The sequence below is a fragment of the Hemitrygon akajei genome, chromosome 5 (assembly GCF_048418815.1).
Source record: "Hemitrygon akajei chromosome 5, sHemAka1.3, whole genome shotgun sequence".
Classification (NCBI taxonomy): domain Eukaryota; kingdom Metazoa; phylum Chordata; class Chondrichthyes; order Myliobatiformes; family Dasyatidae; genus Hemitrygon; species Hemitrygon akajei.
In genome coordinates, this window is record NC_133128.1 from 185,656,515 (window position 1) to 185,681,190 (window position 24,676).

A 24,676-nucleotide genomic window follows, 5' to 3' on the forward strand; every position below is an offset into this window, starting at 1 on the left:
CAGAGTTACACAGGGGAATCTCGTTACAGAAGTTAAACTTGGAATACACAATCCTAAGCGGCGGGGAACGTGAATTACCACACTGGCTAAAACAACGATCTGGCGATGAGTGGTTGCAGAGCCGCGATATTTATGCTGCAGGTTTAGATGAGAATCAGGTGTGCCACAATCAAAGAGGATTAGGAGAATATGGGGAATTAACACTAGGGACCGTGACAAGATTAGGATGTGGGAAGATAGAATTGAGTTAAAAGATCCACTGTGGGCATAGTAAATGCTGTAGCATGCTAAAGGAGTCAGATAAGACCATTAGACCATAGGATATAGGATATTTGGTCCATTGAGTCTGGTCTGCCATTTCATCATGGCTGATCCATTTTGCTTCTCAACCCCAATCTGCTGCTTTCTCCCCATATCGCTTCATGCCCTGACCAGTCAAGAATCTATCAACCTCTACTTTAAATATACCCAATGACTTGGCCTCCACAGCTACCTGTGGTAATGAATTTTACAGATTCACCACTCTTTGGCTAAAGAAATTCCTCCTCATCTCTGTTCTAAAATTTTTTTATAGCCTCTATTCTGGGGCTGTGTCCTCTAGTCTTAGACTCCCCCATCATAGGAAACAAATGGCCTACGCCTTGTGCAATTACTCCTCTGCAAAACTGTACTAATAGTTTGTGGCCCTTAGTTACAATTTCTTCAGTCGTAAGTTATCTTAGCCAACCATCAGGCAGTTTACTGACGAAAAGTCCAACTGAGCCCATGATTGGTAGGTTTCTGTGTTACATATGCATGAATGACAGAAGGAGCTCAGAACAAAGTGATGCTGATGAAAGTTTCAGGTAAAGTAACCAGCTATCAAGTTGTAAGATTATAAATCTTTGACTGTGAAAAGTAAACCTTGATGAACAGCAATGAAGTTGTGTTTGGGTTACCAGCAAACAGGAAATGAAGCATGTACAGATTTTCTGATTTTTTATGAGGTAGCATTATTTGAATGATACAGTACTGTGAAAAGTCGTGTGTGTGTGTGTGTGTGTGTGTGTGTGTGTGTGTGTGTGTGTGTGTGTGTGTGTGTGTGTGTGTGTGTGTGTGTGTGTGTGTGTGTGTGTGTGTGTATAGCTTTTGCACAGTACTATGGTAATTTTATGTATTGTACTGTATTGCTGCTGCTTCTGATATGGGTCCGTCTTGTGGACTGAGAGTGGGAAGGGGGGAAGGAGAGGGGAATCATAGTTGGGAAAAAGGGGAAGGGAGAGGGGAGGGAGCAGGAAGCACCAGAAAGACATTCTGCAATGATCAATAAACCAGTTGTTTGGAATCAAATGACTTTGCCTGTTGTCTCAGGGCTGGGTGTGTCTGTACCTGCTCCACATTCCCCTGCCCCCCTGAAACTCCTTCTCTGCCACCTGTCCCACACCCCTCCTGCAGCGCTCCATCCTCTTCATTCCCAACATCGTTTGCTCCCACCAGATTTACAAATTCACTCTCCGCTCCACATTGACAGCAGTGCAGAAGTCTTAGGATTCCCAGCTATTATATATATATATATATATATCTATCTATCTGTATATATATATAGTAGCCTAGGGAAAAGTACACGCAGGACAACAAATACTTTTTCAAGTCTTAAACTTCTTTATCTGTTTTAGATGTTTTATTGCAGAAAGAGGATATCAAAATAAAAACGACAAAATGAATTGAAACAAATCAGTTCCCACCATTACAATCTCAGTTTAACTTCAGACCATGCCCTTGTTACTTGTGCAGTATGAAAATAATTGAAACAAAATATACAAAACCAACACAGTAGTGGCAAATCTAAAAAAAAATACAAACAATGATAGAATCCCACCAACCCTGTACCTTATACACAACATCAAAAATATGAATAAATACATCTCATCTTCACTAAGAGATATACTCACATTTGGCACACACGTGCTTAACTTCCAAACACATATAGGCTGGACCTTGAAATGAGTTCTCCTCACTCATGCTAGTAGGCCAATTAAGGAACTTGACAATCAGGCTGTCCAGCACTGATCAGTTTAATTTCCTCATCAAACCTGGGAAAAGCATTAGTACATCGTCCTTTCTGGAATATGGCAACTCTTCATTCTACTCCACCCATGCAAAATTGACATCACCGTTTTCTGTTAAAGGCACAGGTAGCTATTTTAGCATTACCAAGGTGAATACGTAAGTACAGTTTAACCATAAAAAAAAGATATTCAACAGTCACCTGGTTACACAACTTTTTAGGGTCCAATTTGACCCAAATCCCCTTACTGCCTTGTTTGGTATTATTGCAAATGAAGATATAACTTTAAATACTCCTAACCTACAGGTTTTAGATTTTACCTGTCTTTTAGCAAGAAGAGCAATCTTGCTTAAATGGAAGGAGTCTACCCCTCCTACACATCTTCAATGGCTACGTGATATTATGTCGTATTTAAATTTAGAAAAGATCCGCTGCTCAGTCTTAAATTCGAAACAATCTTTTTATGATATTTGGGGACCTTTCCTAAATTACTTCTCCAATTTATAAAGTTTAACAGTGCACAGACTTTTATGTATATTTTTATCTTCTCTTCTTAAGTGAATATGTTTTTTTTTCTAATTATCCATTGTCAAAAATCAGCATTTTTCTTTGGTAGTTGGTAGGGGGTTGACTTTTCTTTTTTATAAAAAAAAATTCTTTTATGATGTATGACTTATCTTTAAATTTTTGATTACAGAGTGGTATACCTTTATGTGTTATGCTATAACATTTTGATCAATTTTATTACAATATATGAATGTACACAAGTTATGTTGAGATGTATCTATGTGTTGCACTCTGTAAATCTTGTTTTTTTTTCTTCTGAATAAAAATATTGTAAAAAGAAAACATGTGTGTGTGTGTGTGTGTGTGTGTGTGTGTGTGTGTGTGTGTGTGTGTGTGTGTGTGTGTGTGTGTGTGTGTGTGTATGCATGTGTGTGTAAAAATTATTTTCCTTTGACAGATGTGTATATTGTTTTAATGTAGCACGTTTTTATGTACGAGGCTAGAAGTTAATCTCCAAGGTGCACGATGAAAAGATGGCACAGCCACTGCTTGCACCGCCAGGACCAGACAGCCTCGTACATTTCACCCGGGAATCTCTTGCAGCTATTGAGAGATGCATTGCAGAGGAAAAAGCCAAGAAACCCAAGGAACAACACGGTGAAGATGCTGAAAATGGCCCAAAGCCAAATCGTGACTTGGAAGCCGGCAAATCACTACCATTTATTTATGGTGACATACCTCCAGGGATGGTTTCTGAGCCATTGCAAGACCTGGACCCATTTTATAGAACAAAAAAAGTGAGTGTTTCATTAGCTTCTCAAATTGGTGATCTGCTTAGCACTGTTTTAGCACTGTTGCCAAAACTTTTGTGATTTTCGCTTTTTTTCTTCATGTGACACTTTCTGCTGTGTATGTCATATTTGAATATGGAGCTCAGTACTTTCCCTGTGAAATAGAACTGAGCGCTTTATTGTTTTTCTTCTCACTGCATGCTTGCAAAGTTTTTATCTTGGAAAGCAGGAAAGCTAAAGATAACTCTTGTTTCTGGCTATGATACATTTGGTCTTTTGCTTAGAATGGCAGTAGGAGGCTTGGGTGTCTTATGAACTCCTTTAAGCTCTGTTAAGCTTGATTCTTCTATAAGGACTGTTGTGTATTTGTATTCTTTTCTGTTTGTTTTTTGTTCTGTTTGTCACTCTCTACTGCACCCGCAATGATTCTCCAGGTACCTGAACTACTAATAATTCATCTCTCAATTGGGATACCAATTAGAAGAGATATAACATTACACTGATGATTCATTACTACAGTTTCTCAGGAGTGACTCAAGTCAAGATTAGTGGTGTGCTCTTGAAACTATCCCAAACTTTCTCTGCTATTCCACTTTTTGCCATTCTTAATGAAATTTCATTTTTGATGCTCTATATTTTGCATTGTAAAGCATTCTGCAATCACATTCTTTTATAGAGGGGGCTGGAAAAGAAGCAAATTGAATGTAAAACCCACTGTAGACTACTCCTCTCTTCTTGAACAGGAATCAGACACAATCTATGAGAGCATCAATAATTCAGTGTTCAGGTTTAGTGACGGTACACAGCTATGTGGGAACGGGAATTGGAAGTCGAATCTAAAATTACTTTAAGGGACTGTACAATGGTTGGATGATAAGGCAAGAAGATGGCAGATGTGTCGGGGGGAATGTGTAAACATGCATTTTAGTAGGAAGAATGGTAAAGCAGAATGTGGGGTTAAAGGAGAGGGATTATTATTGTTGGATCTCAAAGAGATTGGAAATCCTTATATCTGAAACACGGAAGTTGATATTCAGATAGAGTAGGGGTTCCCAACCTTTCTTTTATGCCATTGACTAATACCATTATGTAAGGACTCTGTGGGCCTCAGGTTGGGAAACCCTGAGATAGAGAAAGCTGTTAGGAAGACAATAAGTATGTTAGCCCTAATTGTAAAAGACAGGAGAGTAACTATTTAGGTAATATAACTGCAATTACATGTGGTTTTGTTGAGACCACATCTCCTTAATCTCCTTATTTAGGGGAAGGCATACTTGCCTTACAAAGATGCAGTCAATGTTGACCAGGCAGATTGCCAGAAACAACATGGTATCATATCACAAGAGCTTGACTGCACTAGATCTCTATTTTCTGGAATATGGAAAGGGAGGTGGCCTCATCAAAAAAAAAATAGAATGCTTGGAGGGATTGCCGAAGCTTTAGCTCAAGTTAAGAACCAGGGTCTATATTCTCAGGACAAGGGAATGGCCATTTAGGAATGGGTAGTTTCTTCACACTGGATTATAGATTCTAAAGATCAATAACTGTTGGACATTAAGGAAGTCTGAGATTTGGGTTTAGGAATCGAAGATAGAGTAAAACCAGAAGTTTAGCTCTGGCTTTCCCTTGAGAAGCTGTTTGGTCAACTCCTACTTCTATTTCTTATGCTCCCAGGTCATTGGTCCTGATTATCTGAAACCTACACACTCAACAGGTACGTCTCAGATAATCAGGACTAATCGATCAAGGAATTTTGAATCTAACTTAATAATGTTCACATTTGTAGTTAGAAGGTATTCTCATGATATTGTTGTAGAGAGAAAATAGTAATTACGAGCAGAGAGAAAATATGATACAAGAATCAGATTATACCATTCAACACACACAAAATGCTGGAGGAACTCAGCAGGGCAGGCAGCATCTATGGAAAAGAGTAGACACTCGACATTTCAGGCGAAAACCCTTTGGCAGGATTGGGTATATACTGAATATATCTGGAACAAACAATTTCCAGGATAAGTATTATGGTTAAGTTTTGCTTTAAAATGAATTACAGTGCTGTGCAAAAGTCTTAGGCACAAACAGTATATATAGCTAGGATGCCCAAGACTTTTGCATAGTACTGTATATTGGTTAAAATATGACGGTGGTTGGGAAACAGAAATAAGAGTACTTATCTTTGTATTAGCTCAGTAGCATTAAGTATTATCTGGTTGGTAGGTCAGTTGACTTCTATAAATTATTCCCAATGTAAGTACAATTTAAAAAAAAAAAATGACAACGTCTTAGGCATCCTAGTTGCACATATGTGCCTAAGCCTTTTGCACAGTACTGTATTCGTCAGGTTTTTTCCATTTTAAATTTCTTAAATACTATTGTATTTTGGTAAACAAAAATGATTGCAGATTGTATTCAGTATTTTTTCACACAAGAAGCATAACTCTTGTAAAATGTGCTTTTTACATCCAATTACACTTTACAATTATAATCATGTCATTTTTTTTCCTTACAGACTTTTATAGTATTGAACAAAGGGAAGGCAATCTTCCGATTTAGTGCCACACCTGCCTTGTACATTTTAAGTCCTTTCAATCCTATAAGGAAACTAGCTATTAAGATTTTGGTACATTCATATCCTTTACATGGTGTGCTTTTGAAAACTAAAATGCTCAAATGTGTTTAAGAACTGCAGATTACTCTTTTCTACGTGGAGGAAATGATATTAATAAAATTAATACCCAGTCTACATAAACAATGTGCTGGATTGGGGTAGTAACTCTTTAATTCCGTATAGGATTAAATTGCATATATTGTTGGATACCTTGGTGAAAGCATCTAGAAATTATGCTTCTAAGGCTTAACCTAGCGATTGTCCAGTATAGCTGGTGGAATGATCCCAGTCCGGTGGAAGCGTGTCATTGTGGACTGCTATATCTGATGGGATTGCTACAACAGGTGTAAGAGTGAGGGAAGGTCCCTGGATAATCAAAGAGTCCAGAGGTGACTGAGTCTTTCTGTAGGCTGGTGTGTAAATCTTGGAAGAGGAAGAAAACTGTGAAACATAGTAAACAATAAACAAGGGAATATCTGCAGATGCTGGAAATCCAAAGCAACACCAAATGCTTGAGGAACTCAGCAGGCTTGACAGCATCAAGAAACAGTCAAAGGTTTGGGCCGGACCCTTCATCATAGCTGGAAAGGAAGGGGGAAGACAACAAGATAAAAGTGGGACAAGAGGAAGGAGGATAGCTGGAAGTGATGGGTGAATCCAGGTGGGTAGGAAAGTTAAAGGGCTGGAGAGGAAGAAATCTGATAGAAGAGGAGAGTGGACCATAGGAGGAAGGGAGGAGGGGACCCAGGAGGAAGTGATAGGCAGGTGGGAAGAGGTGAGAGGCATGAGAGGGGAATAGAACAAGAAGGTAGGAGGAGGGTCTTTTTTTAACCAGGATAATTCTGATGGAGAAAACCCTGTCAGGTTGTAGATCACCCAGATGGATTATATGGCATTGCTCCCCCAGCCAGAGGGTGGTGTCATCATGGCGCAAGAGGAGGCCGTGGACTGACATGTTGGACCAGGAATGGGAGCTACAATTAAAATGTTTGGCCTCTGGGAAGTTCCACTTTTGACTGATGGAGCAGGGGTGCTCAACGGGGTGATTCCACCCAATTGATGACCAGACTCACCAAGGTAGAGGAGGCCACATTGAGAACACCGGACACAATAGACGACCGCAGCAGATCCGCAGGTGAAGTGTTGCCTCACCTGGAAGGTCTGTTTGGGACCCTGAATGGAGGTGAGGGAGGAGGTGAATGGGCAGGTGTAGCACTTTGGCAGCTTGCAGGGTTAAGCATTGTAGCTTGTTGGATGGAAGTGAGTGGAGTGAATTAACAAGGATATGAGATATTAAGTTGAGATATATAGTAGGTCACTGGTTTATTGATGTACCTTCCTATGATGCACCAGCACCTTCTTCCAGGCACCCTCAGAGGGTACAGTTAGGATAAGTGTAAAACATGTAGAGTAGCATGTGATTACAATGAGTACATCAGAATGTAAGTGTACACTACATTTTATATCATAAAATAAATAACATTAGTAATTTTAGTAGGAGACAATTCTCCTAACTCACGAAGAAATTTGTATCATTACTATGAACTTGAATCTCATGTCTTTCGGGATGTTAAAGAAGAAGATATAATCTTTATTCTGCAGTGATAACAGGTTTTATCTCCTAAATTTTCAGTCGTTCTTAGTTTAAAGGTCAAACTGTTTTACTGTTCAGGACTGAGATATCATACCTGTCTATGATTGTCTTTTGGGATCAGGTTTAATCTTACCTTTCCTCTCATGTCAGTCCATTTCTCTCTTAGCATGAGTTACTGGGAATGCATTTTGGAGTTTTTTTTAAAATTTAGGATTGGGATCTCAACTCGATGCCAGTCAATGAGCCTGTCACTTTGAATAACTAACTCTTACAGAGAGCAATCCACTTTGATAATATAATTAAACTGATGCCTAGTATGTCTGGGAAGTTTTCTTTCACCAAATTGGAAAGAAAGGATATTGCTCTGATAGGATCTACCAGAAGTAGTTTTTGAAAATTACATTTACAATAATGACTATAATGGTTCTATTTTTAATTCCTCTAAAATAAACAAAAAGAACATCTTTGATTGTTATTATATCTGAAATTCAAAATGCTTTAATGATTATATTTTGTGAGATTTGCTTTTCTTGACTGAATCTTACATTGTTCAGCATGCTCATCATGTGCACTATTATGACCAATTGTGTGTTTATGACGATGCATAATCCTCCAGACTGGACGAAGAATGTAGAGTAAGTCTACACTATTTTGTGTATTACAGAATTTGTAACATTGAGTTCTTAAGCATCTTTTTAACAAATAAATGTTCATGTTTTGGCTCAAAAATAACAAATATTACATTTATTTTTTAATCCATTTAAATAGACTACTTCCCATCATGCGCATTTGATAATCCATTCTGCTGAAATTGAGCAAATGCCCCTTGAGAAATGTCTTTAAACGTTCCCTAACTCGTCCTATCCCTGACCTACTCAGAAAAAGCAAGATTGTTTATTGTGATCAGATTACTTCTAATCTCCATAAAAAGCTTGCCTTTTGATCAATTTGATATTAGTTGAGTTGAGTTGTTCTCCAATCCTGGCAATTTATTGCAAACATTTCAATACCATGCAAGGAGACACCATCAGTATGCTGTTGATTGTGCTGTGTCCTCTGAATGAAAGATATATAAAGGCCAAGCATTTGGAGGACACACCACATTCAACAGTGCACTGATGATGTCTCCTCATATGATGATGAAATGTTTGCAAGTAAGTTGCCTAGATTGGAGAACAATTCAACCCAACCATCTACGACACAAGCTACACATTTTCTGAACTATTTCCGAATTTAATATTGTCACTTGGAATTCTTTCATCTCCTTGACAAACGAAGCATTGAACTCATCTATTTTGAAGATATTTCTTCAGTTACTGAACATTAATTCCAGCAGAGCATTTTATTTCTCAGTTTTAATTTGGATCTAGTAGCTAAATGTTTTTATAAAAAATGAAAATACATTTATTCTGTGAGAACCATGTGGAGTAGAAATTTAACCCAGAACTTTGACTCATGCTATGCACAGCATGAATCGTATATTGGACACATAGGATGGATATTAAGTGATGCCATCTGCCAGGTAACACTCTGATCCAGCTGGATCAACTCTTATGCTGCCAGAATTTGAGCTGTTGTTTGGACTTGTCAAGTGCAGTGATATAATATCTTACTCCACCTCCTTCCTTAAAAGGAAAATAATCTAAAAAGTGGAAAAGGATGAAGGCCATATCACACCTTCAATCTTTTCTGCCATCCAATAAGATCATGGTTGATTTAACCTTCGACTCCAGCATTACTTCCATTCCTTATCCCATAATCCTGTTGATTTTATAGTCCAGTTATATACTTGAACAAAGTGTAGAGTTAAAGATTTGACATTCATCTCCTTCTGACTTAGAGAAATCCAAATATTTACTGCATAATCTTCTGAGAGAAGATAATCCTCCTCAGCTTGCTGCTAATTGACTGATCTCTTATTGTGAGATTGCTCCTTAGTTCCATTAGGGAAATGTCTTCATAATATACTGGTGAATCCATTAGCATCTGAAATGAAACACAATTTATTTTTCTGGTCTCTATATAGAATATAATGAAGTGATATTTTAGGTTATGCTCTTTGTGAGGAAGAATAGAAGTATGTATACTGATTAAGAATATTAACAGGGTGTCCTTACATAAGGAACACTTACCTCAAAGGACAACTGCATTTCCTCAGGAATTAATCAATTGAACTTTTGTAACACCATCTCTGAGGCAAAGAAATCTTTCCTATAATAAGATGACTATGGAATGGCTTTATCAAAACTCTATCCTGTTGTAGCAAGGCTTCCATATTTTTGTACTCCATTCAACTTTGAAAATTAACAAAGAGAATTTACAAGGATGTTGCCGGCAATAGAGGACTTGAGTTATAAGGAAAAATTGAATAGGTCAGGACTTTATTCCTTCAAACGTAAAAGTCTGAGAGGAGATTTGATAGAGGTATACAAAATTATGCAAGGTATAGATAGATAGGGCAAATGCAAGCAGGCTTTTTCCACTGAGGTTAGGTGGTTCTACAGCCAGAGGTTGGTTAAGGGTGAAAGGTGAAAAGCTTAAGGGGAGCATGACGGAAAACATCTTCACTCAGGGTTGTGAGAGTGTGGCATGAGCAAGTCAATGAGTATGTGCAAGTGGTGCATGCAAGCTTGATTTCAATGCTTATGAGAAGTTTGGATAGGTACATGGATGGGACTGGTATGGAGGACTATGGTGCAGGTGCAGGTCGATGGGAGTAGACAGGTTAAATGGTTCGGCATGGACTGGATGGGACGAAGGGCCTGTTTCTGTGCTGTACTTTTCTATGACTCTGTAAACTAATAACTCATTTATCGTTCTAAATACTTCCTACACTAACTTTTTCTTTCTTCTGTGAGGACATCCAGATCTGTCTTGTCATCAATACTTAATATTCCTTACAATTTAAATATTTCTATTCTTCCTTACAAGGTTGTATATTATCAGATTTCCGTTTCTATGTGCCATCTTTGGCATCTCATGTAGTTGCAGACTTCTAGTCATTTCTCAAAACCTACCTAACTTAGTCATAAACCCAGTAAAAGACTGGAAAGAAAAACTGCCAATGTGTCCACGAGTAGGGTTGAGTTGAAAAAACAAATATAGGAGTAGCTTTGGCCAGTGCAGGTGCTCCTAGCTACACCTTTGATCTGGAGAAAGTGACTGGAGTTGAGGGAGAAGTTAAATGTTTGGACTTGTTCAGGCAGGGAAATGAATGCATTGGTGGAGGGTAACTGGTTCTGTTTGAGAAAGAGCAGAGCGTGCTCCAGGCCAGTGAGGTGTAGAGGGATTCCTCATCCTAGTGAAAGGAGGGAATTGGAAATTGTCACAGTGGCAGCTAGAATCCAGAGTGCCACAGATGTATATGGAAAGTGACTGGACCAAGGAGAAAGAAGGGTGTCAAGGCAGGAAGGAATTTGATGGGGGGGGGGGGTGGGGTGGGGTAAATGCAGGCTGAAATATGATGAGTGAGATAGAAGCAGGCTGAAATATGATTGGTGGAGTAAAAGCAGGCTGAATTATGATTGGAAGGGCAAAAGCAGGCTGAAATATGATTGGTGGAGTAAAAACAGGCTGAGTTATGATTGGTGGGGGTAAAAGCAGGCTGAAATATGATTGGTGGAGTAAAAACAGGCTGAGTTATGATTGGTGAGGGTAAAAGCAGGCTGAAATATGATTGGTGGAGTAAAAACAGGCTGAGTTATGATTGTTGGGGGTAAGCAGACTGAAACAATGCATCTGCAGGTTTCTTCAGCAAGTTTGGCCTTTGGTTATAGAAAGGACAGCCTCTAAGATGATGGACCAACCACTATCAAGGGCACTCTTACTCTATAAGACAAAGGGGAATTTTGGTAAGTTATGTAATTCCCAAAGTTGAATTGTTGTGAAATTGTGTGCTTGGTCTGTGTGATTCTGGAGAAATGAGTGTTATAATGCTATTTGCATTTAATGAATTGACAGTGAGAAATGCTCAAACAAAAAGAGGTGTAAGAGATTTGTCCAAGGAATTGCTGCCATTGTGGGATAGGTGGCTGTTAGGTAGGTTGAGGTGTGATGGGTAGACTGTGTAGAAAAGCTACAGCTCTAGCCATGAAAGGATAGACTCTTGTAAGGCCATGGAGTTGCTTTCCACACTGTTTTCTATTCCAAGATGTGTAGCCAGTCATTGTGGGAACCTTCCGTAGATGTTTCCCATCACAATTCTCACACCCTGGTGCAAAGAAACTGCTCCACCTTCTGTCACCAGGATATGTAGACTAGAGCCGACACACTCCATCCCCTGTATTGTAGCCCCCCCATGTTTTCATAGTGCTCTGGACTGATCAAAGTGTGACCTTTGAGAGCCTGTAACCCAAATCAATTCACATAGGAAAGGGTCAGCATGAACGTGGCATTAACTCACCAGTGACAGTGAATTATGCATCAACAAGTCAAAGGCAATATTTTGGACTCCAAGCGTTTTCACACTCTGACTTAGTATTAATTTCTAACTTGCATTTTGATGAGTAAACTCAAATTACCATGCTGTAAAGTTTCAGGATGAGAAATGATTCAATTTCTAGACATTAAACCGATAGGGTGTCACAGTAACATAGTGGTTAGCTCATTGCTTTACGGTACTAGCGATCTGGGTTCAATTCCTGCTGCTGCCTGAAAGGAGTTTTTACGTTCTCCCCGTGACTGGGTGGGCGGGTTGCCCTTGGCTGCTCCAGTTTTCTCCCACAGTTCAAAGACATACCAGTTGGCTGGTTAATTGGTCATTGTAAATTGTCCTGTGGTTAGGTTAGGATTAAATTGTGGAGTTGAGGGGCAGCGTGGTTCAAAGGGCCGGAAGGGCCTATTCCCTGCTGTATCTTAACAAATAAAAATAAATAAATATAATATTACAGATCTATTTCAAGAACTCCTACATACTTGGTAAACAATTGTTTTTTATTTATTTGCCATGGCAGGAAATTGTGTCTAAGATGTACTCTATAGCCTTCTCAAATTTAATTTGGGCTCAAATCCCACAAATCAACTAGAAATTTTAAAAAAGTTTAATGTAATTATAGAATTTCATAATATTTGATGTATTAGAAGTGGAAGACATTTTTGTAGTAAAAATCTTCATTAAGATCAGTCTTTCTAGGTGGAAATTTACTGAAGTTTCCCTTTTTAGTGATGTTTACCAGAAAATTGCTGAACAGATTTTTTATTGTCATTCTAATAGGTATACCTTCACTGGTATTTACACATTTGAATCACTTATAAAAATTCTAGCAAGGGGCTTCTGTGTAGATCACTTCACATTTCTCCGAGATCCCTGGAACTGGCTGGATTTCAGTGTCATTGTTATGGCGTAAGTACTTACAAAAAGTCGAATATGCTCAGTGTAATTTTACTCTGGGACTATGTTCTCACTGGCGTAACTGTAGCATGATGTTGTGCACTGTATTGATTTATTCCTGATAAACAGTAGCGTCATTTCCATGACAGTGACTGCTTGGTCATGAAGAAATGAGATCAATTGTTTGAGAAATCCAAAGCAACACACTCACAGACAGACACACACACACACTCACACACTCACACACTCACACACACACACACACACACACACACACACACACACACACACACACACACACACACACACACACACACACACACACACACACACACACACACACAGTGCTGGAGGAACTCGGCAGGTCAGGCAGCACCTGTGGAAATGAATAACCAGTCAATGTTTCGGGCCGAGACTCTTCTTCAGGACTGACATGGAAGGGGGAAGATGCCAGAATAAAATGGTGGGAGGAGGGGAAGGAGAATAGCTGGAAGGTGATAGGTGAAGTCAAGTGGGTGGGAAAGGTCAAGGGCTAGAGAAGAAGGAGAGGAGAGAGGAACATAGGAGAAAGGGAAGGAGGAGGGGACCCAGGGGAAGGTGATAGGTAGGTGAGAAGAGGTAAAGGGCCAGAGTGGGGAATAGAAGAAGAGGGGGAGGGATTTTTTTTACATTTCTGATTCCTCATGATTGCTTGATAACTTACTGGGTAAATGTAAAACATTGAGTCAAACAAGAAAGTCCCAGCTTTGATTCCTGGTAAATGCTAATTAAACTATTTTCACTTGGACTAGTGATGAAATGCTGAGATTAAGTCCAATGCATTTTGGTTTGGAAGGGAAACAAAACAAAATTCTTCAAGTTGTATGCTTTATCAGGTTACTTATCAGGCATGCAGAGCCTGTATGTCTGGCATTAATCATTGTCTGGGTTTGCACATGAAAAGTCACAATGCGTTTGAAGTGCCCTTGGGGTGGCAGAGTAGATATTCCTCTCTACCAAAGGAGGTGTAAGGCGCTCCTTCCCTCCGCTAGTCTGCAGGTCACCTTTTGGCAAGGTATAGCAACTCCCCCCACCCTAAACCAGGGTTCCGTAAAACCTTGGGAGCAGGTGGTGGATGGTCGTATGAGCAGCTGGTGCATATCACAAGTCCTGGCTATGTGATCACTGATGCCAGGCAAATAATTTCTAATGGTTTGGGTCACCCATTTTGTAAAGACACTGGCTAGAAGCAGGCAATGGCAAACCACTTCTGTAGAAAAATTTGCTAAGAACAACCATGTTCATGGAAAGACCGTGATTGCCCACGTCGTATGACATGACACATAATGAACGAACGAATGAACCAGAGGACTGTCAGCATTCAGTGGACTGCTTCCTACATGAGTAGTTAATGGCTTTACAGTGCAAAATAAACACTGAAATAAAAGTTATCATGAGTACTGCCACAGGGCTGATTGACATTCAACTGTATACAATGTGCTAACACCATAGTGCAATGGAGAAAAGGCATAAAATAAAAAATATTTTAAAATAACCCCCTGTTTAAAGTCAGCATATTTAAGAAATTGTACTGAAATGTTTCTAAAGTCAAAATAACTGTGATTTAATTCTACAGGTATGTAACAGAATTTGTAAACTTAGGCAATGTTTCAGCTCTGCGAACTTTCAGAGTATTGAGAGCTTTGAAAACTATTTCAGTAATACCAGGTAAGAAATGAATGGTGCTGGGTGCTGGTTGGCCCGTCGTTGTATACTCGTGTGCTGTTATTGTGTTTGTCCGTGCCGTCGCCTCTTACAGAGCTTGTGGACCTGGGCAATGTGTCAGTGTTGCGTTCTCTGAACTTTGAAAACAATTTCAGGTGAGAGCTGGGTTAAACACTGAGGCTGATCGATCTTTATTGCAATTAAAGATAAGGTACAATTGCAGCGATCGGTAAAATATTTTGAAATTCAAAATACTTGGCTTTTCAGTGTTAATTTTGCGTGTGGCTCAGCCTTGATGTTTAACAACTTTTTGCATGAGTTATTGCCATAGCCAACTTGAGTAGTTCGCTTCCTGTAATGCCTGTTCCTCTTCCAATCAACGAATTACTTAGTACGTTCTTGAAAGCCTCTCTGTTGAAATTGTGCAATTTTTTTTCAACTGCACAGATGCTACTGCTTTTCATTGTTGTTGCAAAATATCCAATCATTTATTCCACATTTGCCTGCTTTCTGCAAATTCTCACAAATTTAAGTTATTTCTTGCAACACAATATTTGCATGAGATTGGCAAATGGATTAAAATAAGAAAACATTGGAAATACTCAGCAGGTCAGTTGAAGACCTGAAATGTTAAGTCAGTTTCTCTCTCCACGTGCAGTCTTACTTACTTACTGCCCATTACACTGCTGTTGTTTAGGGCAGCAATGAAGGTCCTCCATCTCTGTCTGTCCACACTGATAAAGGATTCTTCATTGCTGTTTCCTTAACAAATTCTTTGACCACGCAGTGCTGTTAGCCCTGAGCTGAATCCCCAAACCTGGAGAATCGGTTGATCACCCTTAGCCAGGCCTCCACCCTTTGCCATGTTTGGCATGGGTAACCCTCCCAAGAGCCAAAGGAGAAAGCCCTGACTCCAGCTAACATAGCTCACCGGGCCAATGAGGAACACAGGACTCCAAACCACAACAAGGTTGTGGTCCTCTTGAAGGAGATGCTGTCTGACCTGTGGTATATTTCCAACATTTTCTGTCTCTATCTCAGGTTTACATCCTTTGCAATTTTTGTTGTCTTTTCAATTATGGGAAGAACTGGTATTTCCATGTTTTAACTAACAAGCATGCGTACATTAGCTGAAGGACTGGTGGGTTTTGTTTTGCAGGTCTCAAGACCATTGTGGGTGCGCTGATCCAATCAGTGAAGAAGCTGTCCGATGTAATGATCCTGACTGTTTTTTGTTTGAGCGTATTTGCACTAATAGGGCTACAGCTGTTCATGGGAAACCTAAAACATAAATGTGTTCAGTGGCCACCTGAGTTCAACTTTAGTACAAGTAACAGCTCATTTGTTCTGAATGACACCATGGCCAATGAGACAACGAACACATTTAACTTTGACAAATACGTCCAAGACACGAGTAAGCACCTGATGTTCACATTAGTTAATTTATTTGGACCAGATTAAGTCAAGCATCATCTCTGTATTTGTTGTTATTTTTAAGTAAACATTTTATTTTATTATTTATTGATGTGGAAGAGTAATCAATAGAAATGATAAGGGTATATAGCCAGAATGTATATCTATGATGGTCTATTCAGTTTCGGTGTGCTCTAAAAATTTAACTAAGTCTGTAACCTCACCACTCCACCAACCACCCTATCCTATGTTGCAGCTGCCCGAGTCAGAACCATTACGTTCCACTTCCTGAAACAGGGAACAAAAGTTAGTCAGTGTAAAAGTGTAAAGTACCCAGCTGGCCACTGGATGTTGTGGGGGAGAGAGAGAGAGAGCGAGGGAGAAAATCAATATGGTAGTGTTCTTGAAAGCTTTCAGAATCAAAATCAGAATCAGGTTTAATATCACCAGTTGTGAAATTTGTTGTCTTTGTAGCAGCAGTACAACTCAATAGAGAAAAAAATGTGAATTACAGTACATGTGTGTATATATTTAAAATAGTAAAATAGGTAGTACAAGAAAGTCATGAGATAGTGTTCATGGGTTCAGTGTCCATTCAGAAATCAGATGGCAGAGGGGAAGAAGCTGTTCCTGAATCATTGAGTGTGTGCCTTCAGGCTCCTGTAACTCATTCCTGATGGTACCAATGAGAACACAGCATGATCTGGGTGATGGGGGTCCTTAATGACGGATGCTGCCTTTTTGAGGTATCGCTCCTTGAAGATGTCCTGGATACTATGGAGGCTAGTCCTGCTGATGGAGCTGACTAAGTTTACAACCCTCTGCAGCTTACTTCATCCTATACAATAACCCCCATCCCCCCCATATCAGACGGTGATGCAGCCAGTTAGAATGTTCTGAAATGATGAAATTTCACTGCCCTGAACTGTTAATTTTCTTTCCAAGACCCTGCTGAGTACTACCAGTATGTTCTGCTTTGCAGCCAGATATAAAGCATCAAAGGTATTTTGTGTTTTTAAAATGCATTTGCCCACATACTCAACACCTTCCCAATATAGAGAAGAGAAAATTTGTAAAGAACATTATTTATCAAATTATCTCCTGTTTGGAACAAGTATCTGATAATTAAAACATCTGGTGCACTAACATTTCATATATTTTAAGAGATGTTAAGAGCATAGTTTATTCAAGATCTTTAGAGTTTCTCATCAGAAATTCTACAAATCTTATCCACATACGAACCTAACTCCCGGTGATGAAAAATGGTGTGCCACATGATCCAGCCAGTGGTGCAAGAAATCATTTTTATATATATTGTTTGCTTTTGCACTATTTTTCTCACACACACACACTCACTCTTTAACCTTATTTATTTATTTATTTATTTATTTATGCATTTCTATATTATCATGACACAAGCCTGTGATAATAACCCTGATCCTGATAAAGATGGTATCCAGAAGTTGGGCTATCCAAGAGTTGCAGCTTCACCAGAATCAGTTTAAGATGGCTTTGGATTTTTGTGCGAGCAACCTATGGAGAAAGACAACTTGCTTTTATGGGAAGATTTTGTCTCATTATTGTTACTTAGTCACTCACTTACTTTGTATAATTTCCCCCACAACTTTTGTACTGGATCCCATACTGGAACTCAGTGCAACAGGTGTCAGCTCTCCAGAACATTGCAAGGCTTGGGCATTCCTATCTGCATTCAATATCTATATCTCTGATTGCAGCAGAGATTTCTGATAGTTTATGAAACCAGGATCATCTGCCTATGATGAGCTTATTAATCATAAATTGAGAATTCAATATAGAATTTTCTTAGTTTATATATTTCAGCGGCACATCTAATAAACTTAATGAATTATTAGGTGAAATATGCTTCAAAGGTTCAAGATTCAAAGTACATTTATTATCAAAGTATGTATGCAGTATACGGCCCTGAGATTTGTCTTTCTACAGACAACCACGAAACAAAAAAAACTGTTCAAAGAAACTTTTTTATATATCATGCAACTTCCCTTAAAAGTAATTTAATTATTACCGTGCCCTTAATATTTCATTAATTTGCAATATTTTCAATATTTTAAAAATAATTTTAATATTTTAATATATGTTTGAAGGGTAGGTGGGCTTCAGAGCTTGATGTTTCTATCATTCAGTCTCTGAGGTTCTTGTTTCACAGATATCTTTGAAGAGTATGAATTTCAGGCTGTATATTGTATTCACTAATTTGGGTATCTCATTTGTAATAGCATCAATGATAAATTTGTGCTGCTTTTATCTGCTTTGTTTAACATCAAAGTTTTAAGATATATTTCATTGCCAATACTATAGAAAACTAATGAAAATGCCAAACAGTCAGTTCTCATTCTCTATTACTTAAACACAGCAGAGAATTGACAAAAACTTTATTTATCTACATATATAGGCAAGTGTGTTTCCCAGAAAAAAACAAATAATATTTTGTTATCATTTAATTAACAGAAAATTACTATTTCTTGGAAGGATCCAAAGATGCATTGCTTTGTGGTAATGGCTCAGATGCTGGGTGAGTTATCACGTTTAATTTTGCTTTGGTTTTAGAACAGATGAATAGTTATGCATAAAGAAATGAATAAATAATACATTTGTTAAATAAATGCCATTTATAATAGTGGGATTAGGATATATAAGATTGTAATAAAATTGGGCAAATTAATTGAAATCAAAAAAGAGAGCTTGCAAATATCAACTTAATTATTGATGATAGATTAAGTAGCAGAGCTCTGTCTGAGTGCATTTCCATTAATGCCATTTCAAAGGTTCAAAGGTACAATTTAATGTCAGAGAAATGTATACAGTATACATCCTGAAATGCTTTTTCTTCGCAACCATCTACGAAAACAGAGGAGTGCCCCAAGAATGAACGACAGTTAATCGGTAGAACCCCAAAGATCCCCTCCCTCCTGCGCGTAAGTGGCAGCAAGCAACAATCCCCCTCCCCCCACTGGCAAAAATAAAGCGCACCCGCTACCCGCACTCAAGCGTGAGCAAAGCAATAGGAAGGACACAGACTTGCAGTTACGCCAGAGACTACATTGTTCACTTGATAATTTGGAACTTATACAGTTCTGTGCAGAAGTCTCAGCCACATATATGTATATTACTATGATGCCCAAGACTTTCGCACATTGCTCTATTCGTCAATGTGGATAGGAGAGAAAATGAGTTTGTAAATCCGGCAGGAGCAAGGGAGGTTGGGAATGGTGAGGCTGAAGCACCTTGGGAGGGGTGTGGGACAGGTGGCAGAGAAGGAGTGCCAGAGGAGGAGGTAGTGCAAATGCAGACACACCCAGCCTGGAGACACAGGGAAAGGTCATTTAATTCCAAACAATTGGTTTATTGATCATTACAGAATGTCCCTCTGGTGCTTCCTGCCCCCTCCCCCTCCCTTCCTCTTGTCCCAACCATGATTCCGCTCTCCGTGCCCCTTCCCACTCTCAGTCCACAATAGAGATCCATATCAGAATCAGGATTATCATCACCCATGAAATTTGATTTGTTTTATGTGGCAACAGTACAGTGTAATACATAAATTCACTACAATTCTGTGCAAAAGTATTGGACACTCTAGCTGTATTTACAACGCCTATAAGAAGTATTGAACCCCCCTTGGAAGTTTTCAAGTTTTATTGTTTTACAATATTGAATCACAGTGGATTTAATTTGGCTTTTTTGGCATTAATTAACAGAGTAAGACTCCTTTGTGTCAAAGTGAAAACAGATCTCTACAAATTGATCGAAGTTACTTAAAAATATAAAGCACAAAATAATTGATTGCATAATTGATTCCAACTCACTGACCTCCGTTGATACCCCTGCCCCCCACCCTTACCCCCATCCCTATCTATTATTTTAGTCTGGTTCTCTTTCTCTCTCTTTTTCTCCCCTCACTATAATCTCTCCCCCCAGCCCTACCTTTCTTTCTCTTTTATTTCCCATAATTCTCCACCTTCCCCCTAGCCCATTTCCCTCCAGCCTATCACTTCCCAGCTCTCTACTTTATCCCTCCCCCCACTTCTTATCCCCCCTCGACCATCCCATGTTACTTCACTCCTGATGAAGGGTTTCGGCCCGAAACGTCGTCACTACCTCCTCCCATAGATGCTGTCTGGCCTGCTGAGTTCTGCCAGCATTTTGTGTTTTTTATTTTTTTTGATTGCATAAGTATTCACCCCCTGCAAGTCAGTATTTAGTAGATGCACCTTTGGCAGTAGTTACAGCCTTGAGTCTGTGTGGATCGGTCTCCATCAGCTTTGCACATCTGGACACTGCAATTTTCCCCATTCCTCTTTACAAAACTGCTCGAGCTCTGTCAGATTGCATGGGGATCATGAGTGAACAGCCCTTTTCAAGCCCAGTCACAAATTCTCAATTGGATTGAGGTCTGGACTCTGACTTGGACATCCAGGACATTAACTTTGTTGTTTTTAAGCCATTCCTGTGTAGCTTTGGCTTTACTCTTGGGGTCATTGTCTTGCTGGAAAACAAATCTTCCAAGTCGCTGTTCTCTTGCAGACTGCATTAGGTTTTCCTCCAGGATTTCCCTGTATCTTGCTGCATTCATTTTACCCTCGACCTTCACAAGCCTTCCAGGGCCTGCTGCAGTGAAGCATCCCCACAGCATGATGCAGCCACATCACGGTAGGGTTGGTGTGCTTTTGATGTGCAGTGTTCAAACATATCATGTAATCTGATGGCCAAAAGCTCAATTTTGGTTTCATCAGACCATAGAACCTTCTTCCAGCTGACTTCAGTCTCCCACATACCTTCTTGCAAACTCTAGCCAAGATTTCATGATTTTTTTTCAACAGTGGCTTTTTCTTTGCCACTCTCCCATAAAGCTGCGACTGGTGAAGCACCCGGCCAATAGTTCTGTGCACACTGTCTGTCCCATCTCAGCCAGTGCAGCTTGTAGCTCCTCTAGAGTTGTCACAGGTCTCTTGGTGGCCTCCCTCACTAGTCCCCTTCTTGCACAGTCACTCAATTTTTGAGGATGGCCTGCTCTAGGCAGATTTACAGCTGTGCCATTTACTTTTCATTTCTTAACCATTGACTTAACTGTACTCCAAGGGATATTCAGTGACTTGGAATTTTTCTTGTATCCATCTCCTGACTTTTGCTTTTCAGTAACCTTTTCGTAGAATTGCTTGGGGTGTTCTTTTGTCTACATGGTGTAGTTTTAATAGGATACTGACTCACCAGCAGTTGGACCTTCCAGATACAGATGTATTTTTACTACAAGCAATTGAAACACCTTGACTGCTCACAGTGATCTCTATTTAAATAATTATGTGATTTCTAAAACCAATTGGCTTCACCAGTGATGGTTTGGTGTGTCATATTAAAGGGAGTGGGGGGTGAATACTTATGCAATCAATTAATTTTTGGTTTATATTTGTAATTAATTTAGATCATTTTGTAGAAATCTGTTTTCACTTTGACATGAAAGTGTCTTTCTGTTGATCAATGTCACAAAAGCAAAATTAAATCCAATGTGATGCAATTCTTTAAAACAATAAAACATGAGAACTTCTGGGGGGGGGGGTGCAAATACTTTTTTATAGGCAGTGCATGTCCTTAAGAGTTTTGCACAATATTGTAAGTAGTTCTGTTTTTGAAACATCAGCAAGGCAGTGTGTTCTGGTATTCACAATGATAATCATGAAAGGCATATGAGTTTTTGAGGTACATCAACTTGAATTAAGTTTTCTGACAAAGGGTCTTCAGCAAATCACTTCAAATGCCAAGCAACCCAGCAATGTGGGATTGCTTTTATGGATGTGAGATTAAAAAAAAATCAACATGATAGCTGTACATTATAAAAAGTAAAGGTATTAAATATTTTAATTGTGCTTTCCATTATTTCACATTTTATTTTTTTCAGTCAATGTCCTGAGGGCTATACATGCCTGAAAGCTGGAAGAAACCCCAATTATGGTTACACCAGCTTTGACACATTCAGCTGGGCATTCTTATCATTATTTCGGCTGATGACTCAGGACTTTTGGGAAAACCTTTACCAGCTGGTAAGCATGATTTATCATGTAACATCAATGGAAAATATTTGTTAGTTGCAAAATATTGTCATTGTTTTTCAGTAGTACAATCTACAGCACATTTCATTCATATTAAATTAAACATAGTCAAATTAAAGGCAATTATAATCTCAGAGTTCACAACAGAATAAAATCCTGATGCTTCGTCAAGCACCTCAGCACCATCCACCACAAGCAGGATTTCCTGATGACCAACCATTTTAATTCCAGTTCCCATTACCATTCCAACATGTTGGCCAAGGTGGGGCCTCCCTCAAGATGGACAGGCAACACCTTATATTCCGACTGGGTACCTTCCAACCTGGCGGCATGAACGTTGACTTCTCCTTCCGGTTAAAATTCTCACACCCTACTCTTTTCTTCTATTTCCTACTCTGGCCTCTTACTAATTCTCACCTACCTGTTACTTCCCCTGGATCCCCTTCTCCATCCCTTTCCTCTATGATGCACTCTTCTCTCCAATCAGATCCCTCCTTCCCCAGCCCTTGACCTTTCCCACCCACCTGGCTTCACCTATCACCTTCTAGCTATCCTCATTCCCCTCCCCCACCTTTATATTCTGGCACCTTCCCCTTTCCTTCTCAGTCCTGATGAAGAGTTCTGGCTCAAAACTTCAAATGTTTATTATGGATGCTACCTGACCTGCTGAGTTCCTCCAGGATTTAGATTTCCTGCACCTGCAGACATTCAGGAGTTTGAGAATAAAATCTTGATTATTTTTGGCCATCTCTAAAAATACTATCAGTAATTCTTTCCCTTTTCATGTATTACAGGCTAAAATATTGAAGGTGTTTCCTGTCCCCTAATTTTATATTTCAATTTACCTCTTAATGATTGATTCCTTTATTGATCATGCATATAGGCGCAATAAGTCCCTGAATTTGTATCCAGAAGTTCAGTGGTGTTTGACAGCTGACGGATATCCACCCCTCTCTTTGGAGAAACTGGTATTTTAATTAAGATTGAGATTGAGAGGAGATTTGATAGAGGTATACAAAATTATGAGTGGTATAGACGGGGTAAATGCAAGCAGGCTTTTTCCACTGAGGTTGGCTGGGACTATAACCAGAGGTCATAGGTGAAGGGTGAAAGGTGAAAAGTTTAATGGGACATGAGGGGAAACATCTTCACTCAGTGGGTCATGAGAGTGCGGAATGAGCTATCTGACCTGCAGAGGAATTTGCAGTGGGAAGGGAAAGATCCAGTTGTCGTGGTCCACCTGGGTATCAACGACATAGCTAGAATGAGGAAAGAGGTTCTGCTGAGGAAATTTGAGTAGCTAGGGACTAAATTAAAAAGCAGAACCAAAAATGTGGTCATCTCTAGATTACTACCTGAGCCACATGCAAATTGGCATAGGATTAAGAAGATAAGGGAGTTAAATATTTGGCTCAAAGACTGGTGTTGGAGAAGTGGGTTTGAATTCCAGAGAAAATGGCACTGGTATTGGGGAAGGATGAAGCTGTTCCATTGGAATGGTCTCCACCTGAACCGTGATGGGACCTGGATCCTGGCGAGTTGTGGATAGGGCTTTAAACTCAGTAACGGGGGTTGGGTTCAACAGAATAGAGAAATGTGGATAAAATAAAAGAGAAATGTGTGGATAAAGATAAAGTAAAAGCAAAAGGAGAAAAGTAAGGGTGGAGTGCAGAAAAGTCAAGTGCATCAGAGACAAAGATTACCAGATTTTAAAGGCACAATAAGTGTGAGGGTACTTTATCTGAATGCCCATAGTATTCGTAACAAGGTCAGTGAACTTGTGGCACAAATCAGTACAAGGGGATCTGATTTAGTGGCCATTACAGAAACGTGGTTGCAGGGTGGAGAGAATTGGGAATTAAATATCCAAGGATATCAGGTAAAGCGGAAGGATGGGCAGGAAGGTAAAGGAGGTCGGGTAGTACTCTTAATTAAAGATGAGATCAGGGCGATAGCGAAAGGATATAAGATCTAAGGAGCAGAATGTTGAATTCATTTGGGTAGAGATTAGGAATAGTAAAATGAAAAAAAATCACTGGTGGGAGTTGTCTATCGGGCACCAAATAATAATGTTACAGCGACATAGGTAATAAACAGAGAAATATCTGAGGCATGCAAAAATGGAATAGCAGTTATCATGGGGGACTTTAACTTGTACATAGGTTGGTGAATCAAGTTGGTCTTGGCAGTCTTGAGGAAGACTTCATACATGATAAGATTACTGAACCTACGAGCAAACATGCTATCTTATATCTGGACCTGTCAATGAAGCAGGTAAAATTAATGATCTTGTAGTTAGGAATCCTCTTGGAAAGAGTGATCACAGTATGATTGAGTTTCTCGTACAAATGGAGGGTGCAATAGTTTGATCGAAAACCAGTGTATTATGCTTGGTCTCCTTACTTAAGGAAGGATTTACTGACTTTGGAGACAGTGCAGAGGAGGTTCACCATTTTGATTGCAGAGATGAAGGGGTTAGCCTATGAGAAGATATTGAGTTGCCTGGGACTGTACTTGCTGGAATTCCAGAGGATGAGAGGAGATCTCGTAGAAACATGTAGAATTATGAAAGGAATAGATAAGATAGAGGCAGAAAA

At 39.3% G+C, this 24,676-nt stretch overlaps 1 protein-coding gene across 5 annotated transcripts in view; it reads left to right on the forward strand.

Moving 5' to 3' along the window:
- scn1laa (sodium channel, voltage-gated, type I-like, alpha) overlaps positions 1-24,676 on the forward strand; it is a 222,323-nt gene that overhangs the window by 55,695 nt on the left and 141,952 nt on the right. For all 5 annotated transcript variants that reach the window (XM_073047435.1, XM_073047434.1, XM_073047436.1 and 2 more), the window contains exons 2-9: positions 3,035-3,351; positions 5,858-5,975; positions 8,095-8,185; positions 12,763-12,891; positions 14,495-14,586; positions 15,743-15,997; positions 18,487-18,550; positions 21,929-22,070. In XM_073047435.1, coding sequence (XP_072903536.1) covers positions 3,088-3,351; positions 5,858-5,975; positions 8,095-8,185; positions 12,763-12,891; positions 14,495-14,586; positions 15,743-15,997; positions 18,487-18,550; positions 21,929-22,070 — 1,155 coding nt within the window. In that variant the 5' untranslated portion in view covers positions 3,035-3,087. The remainder of the gene's footprint in view (positions 1-3,034; positions 3,352-5,857; positions 5,976-8,094; positions 8,186-12,762; positions 12,892-14,494; positions 14,587-15,742; positions 15,998-18,486; positions 18,551-21,928; positions 22,071-24,676) is intronic.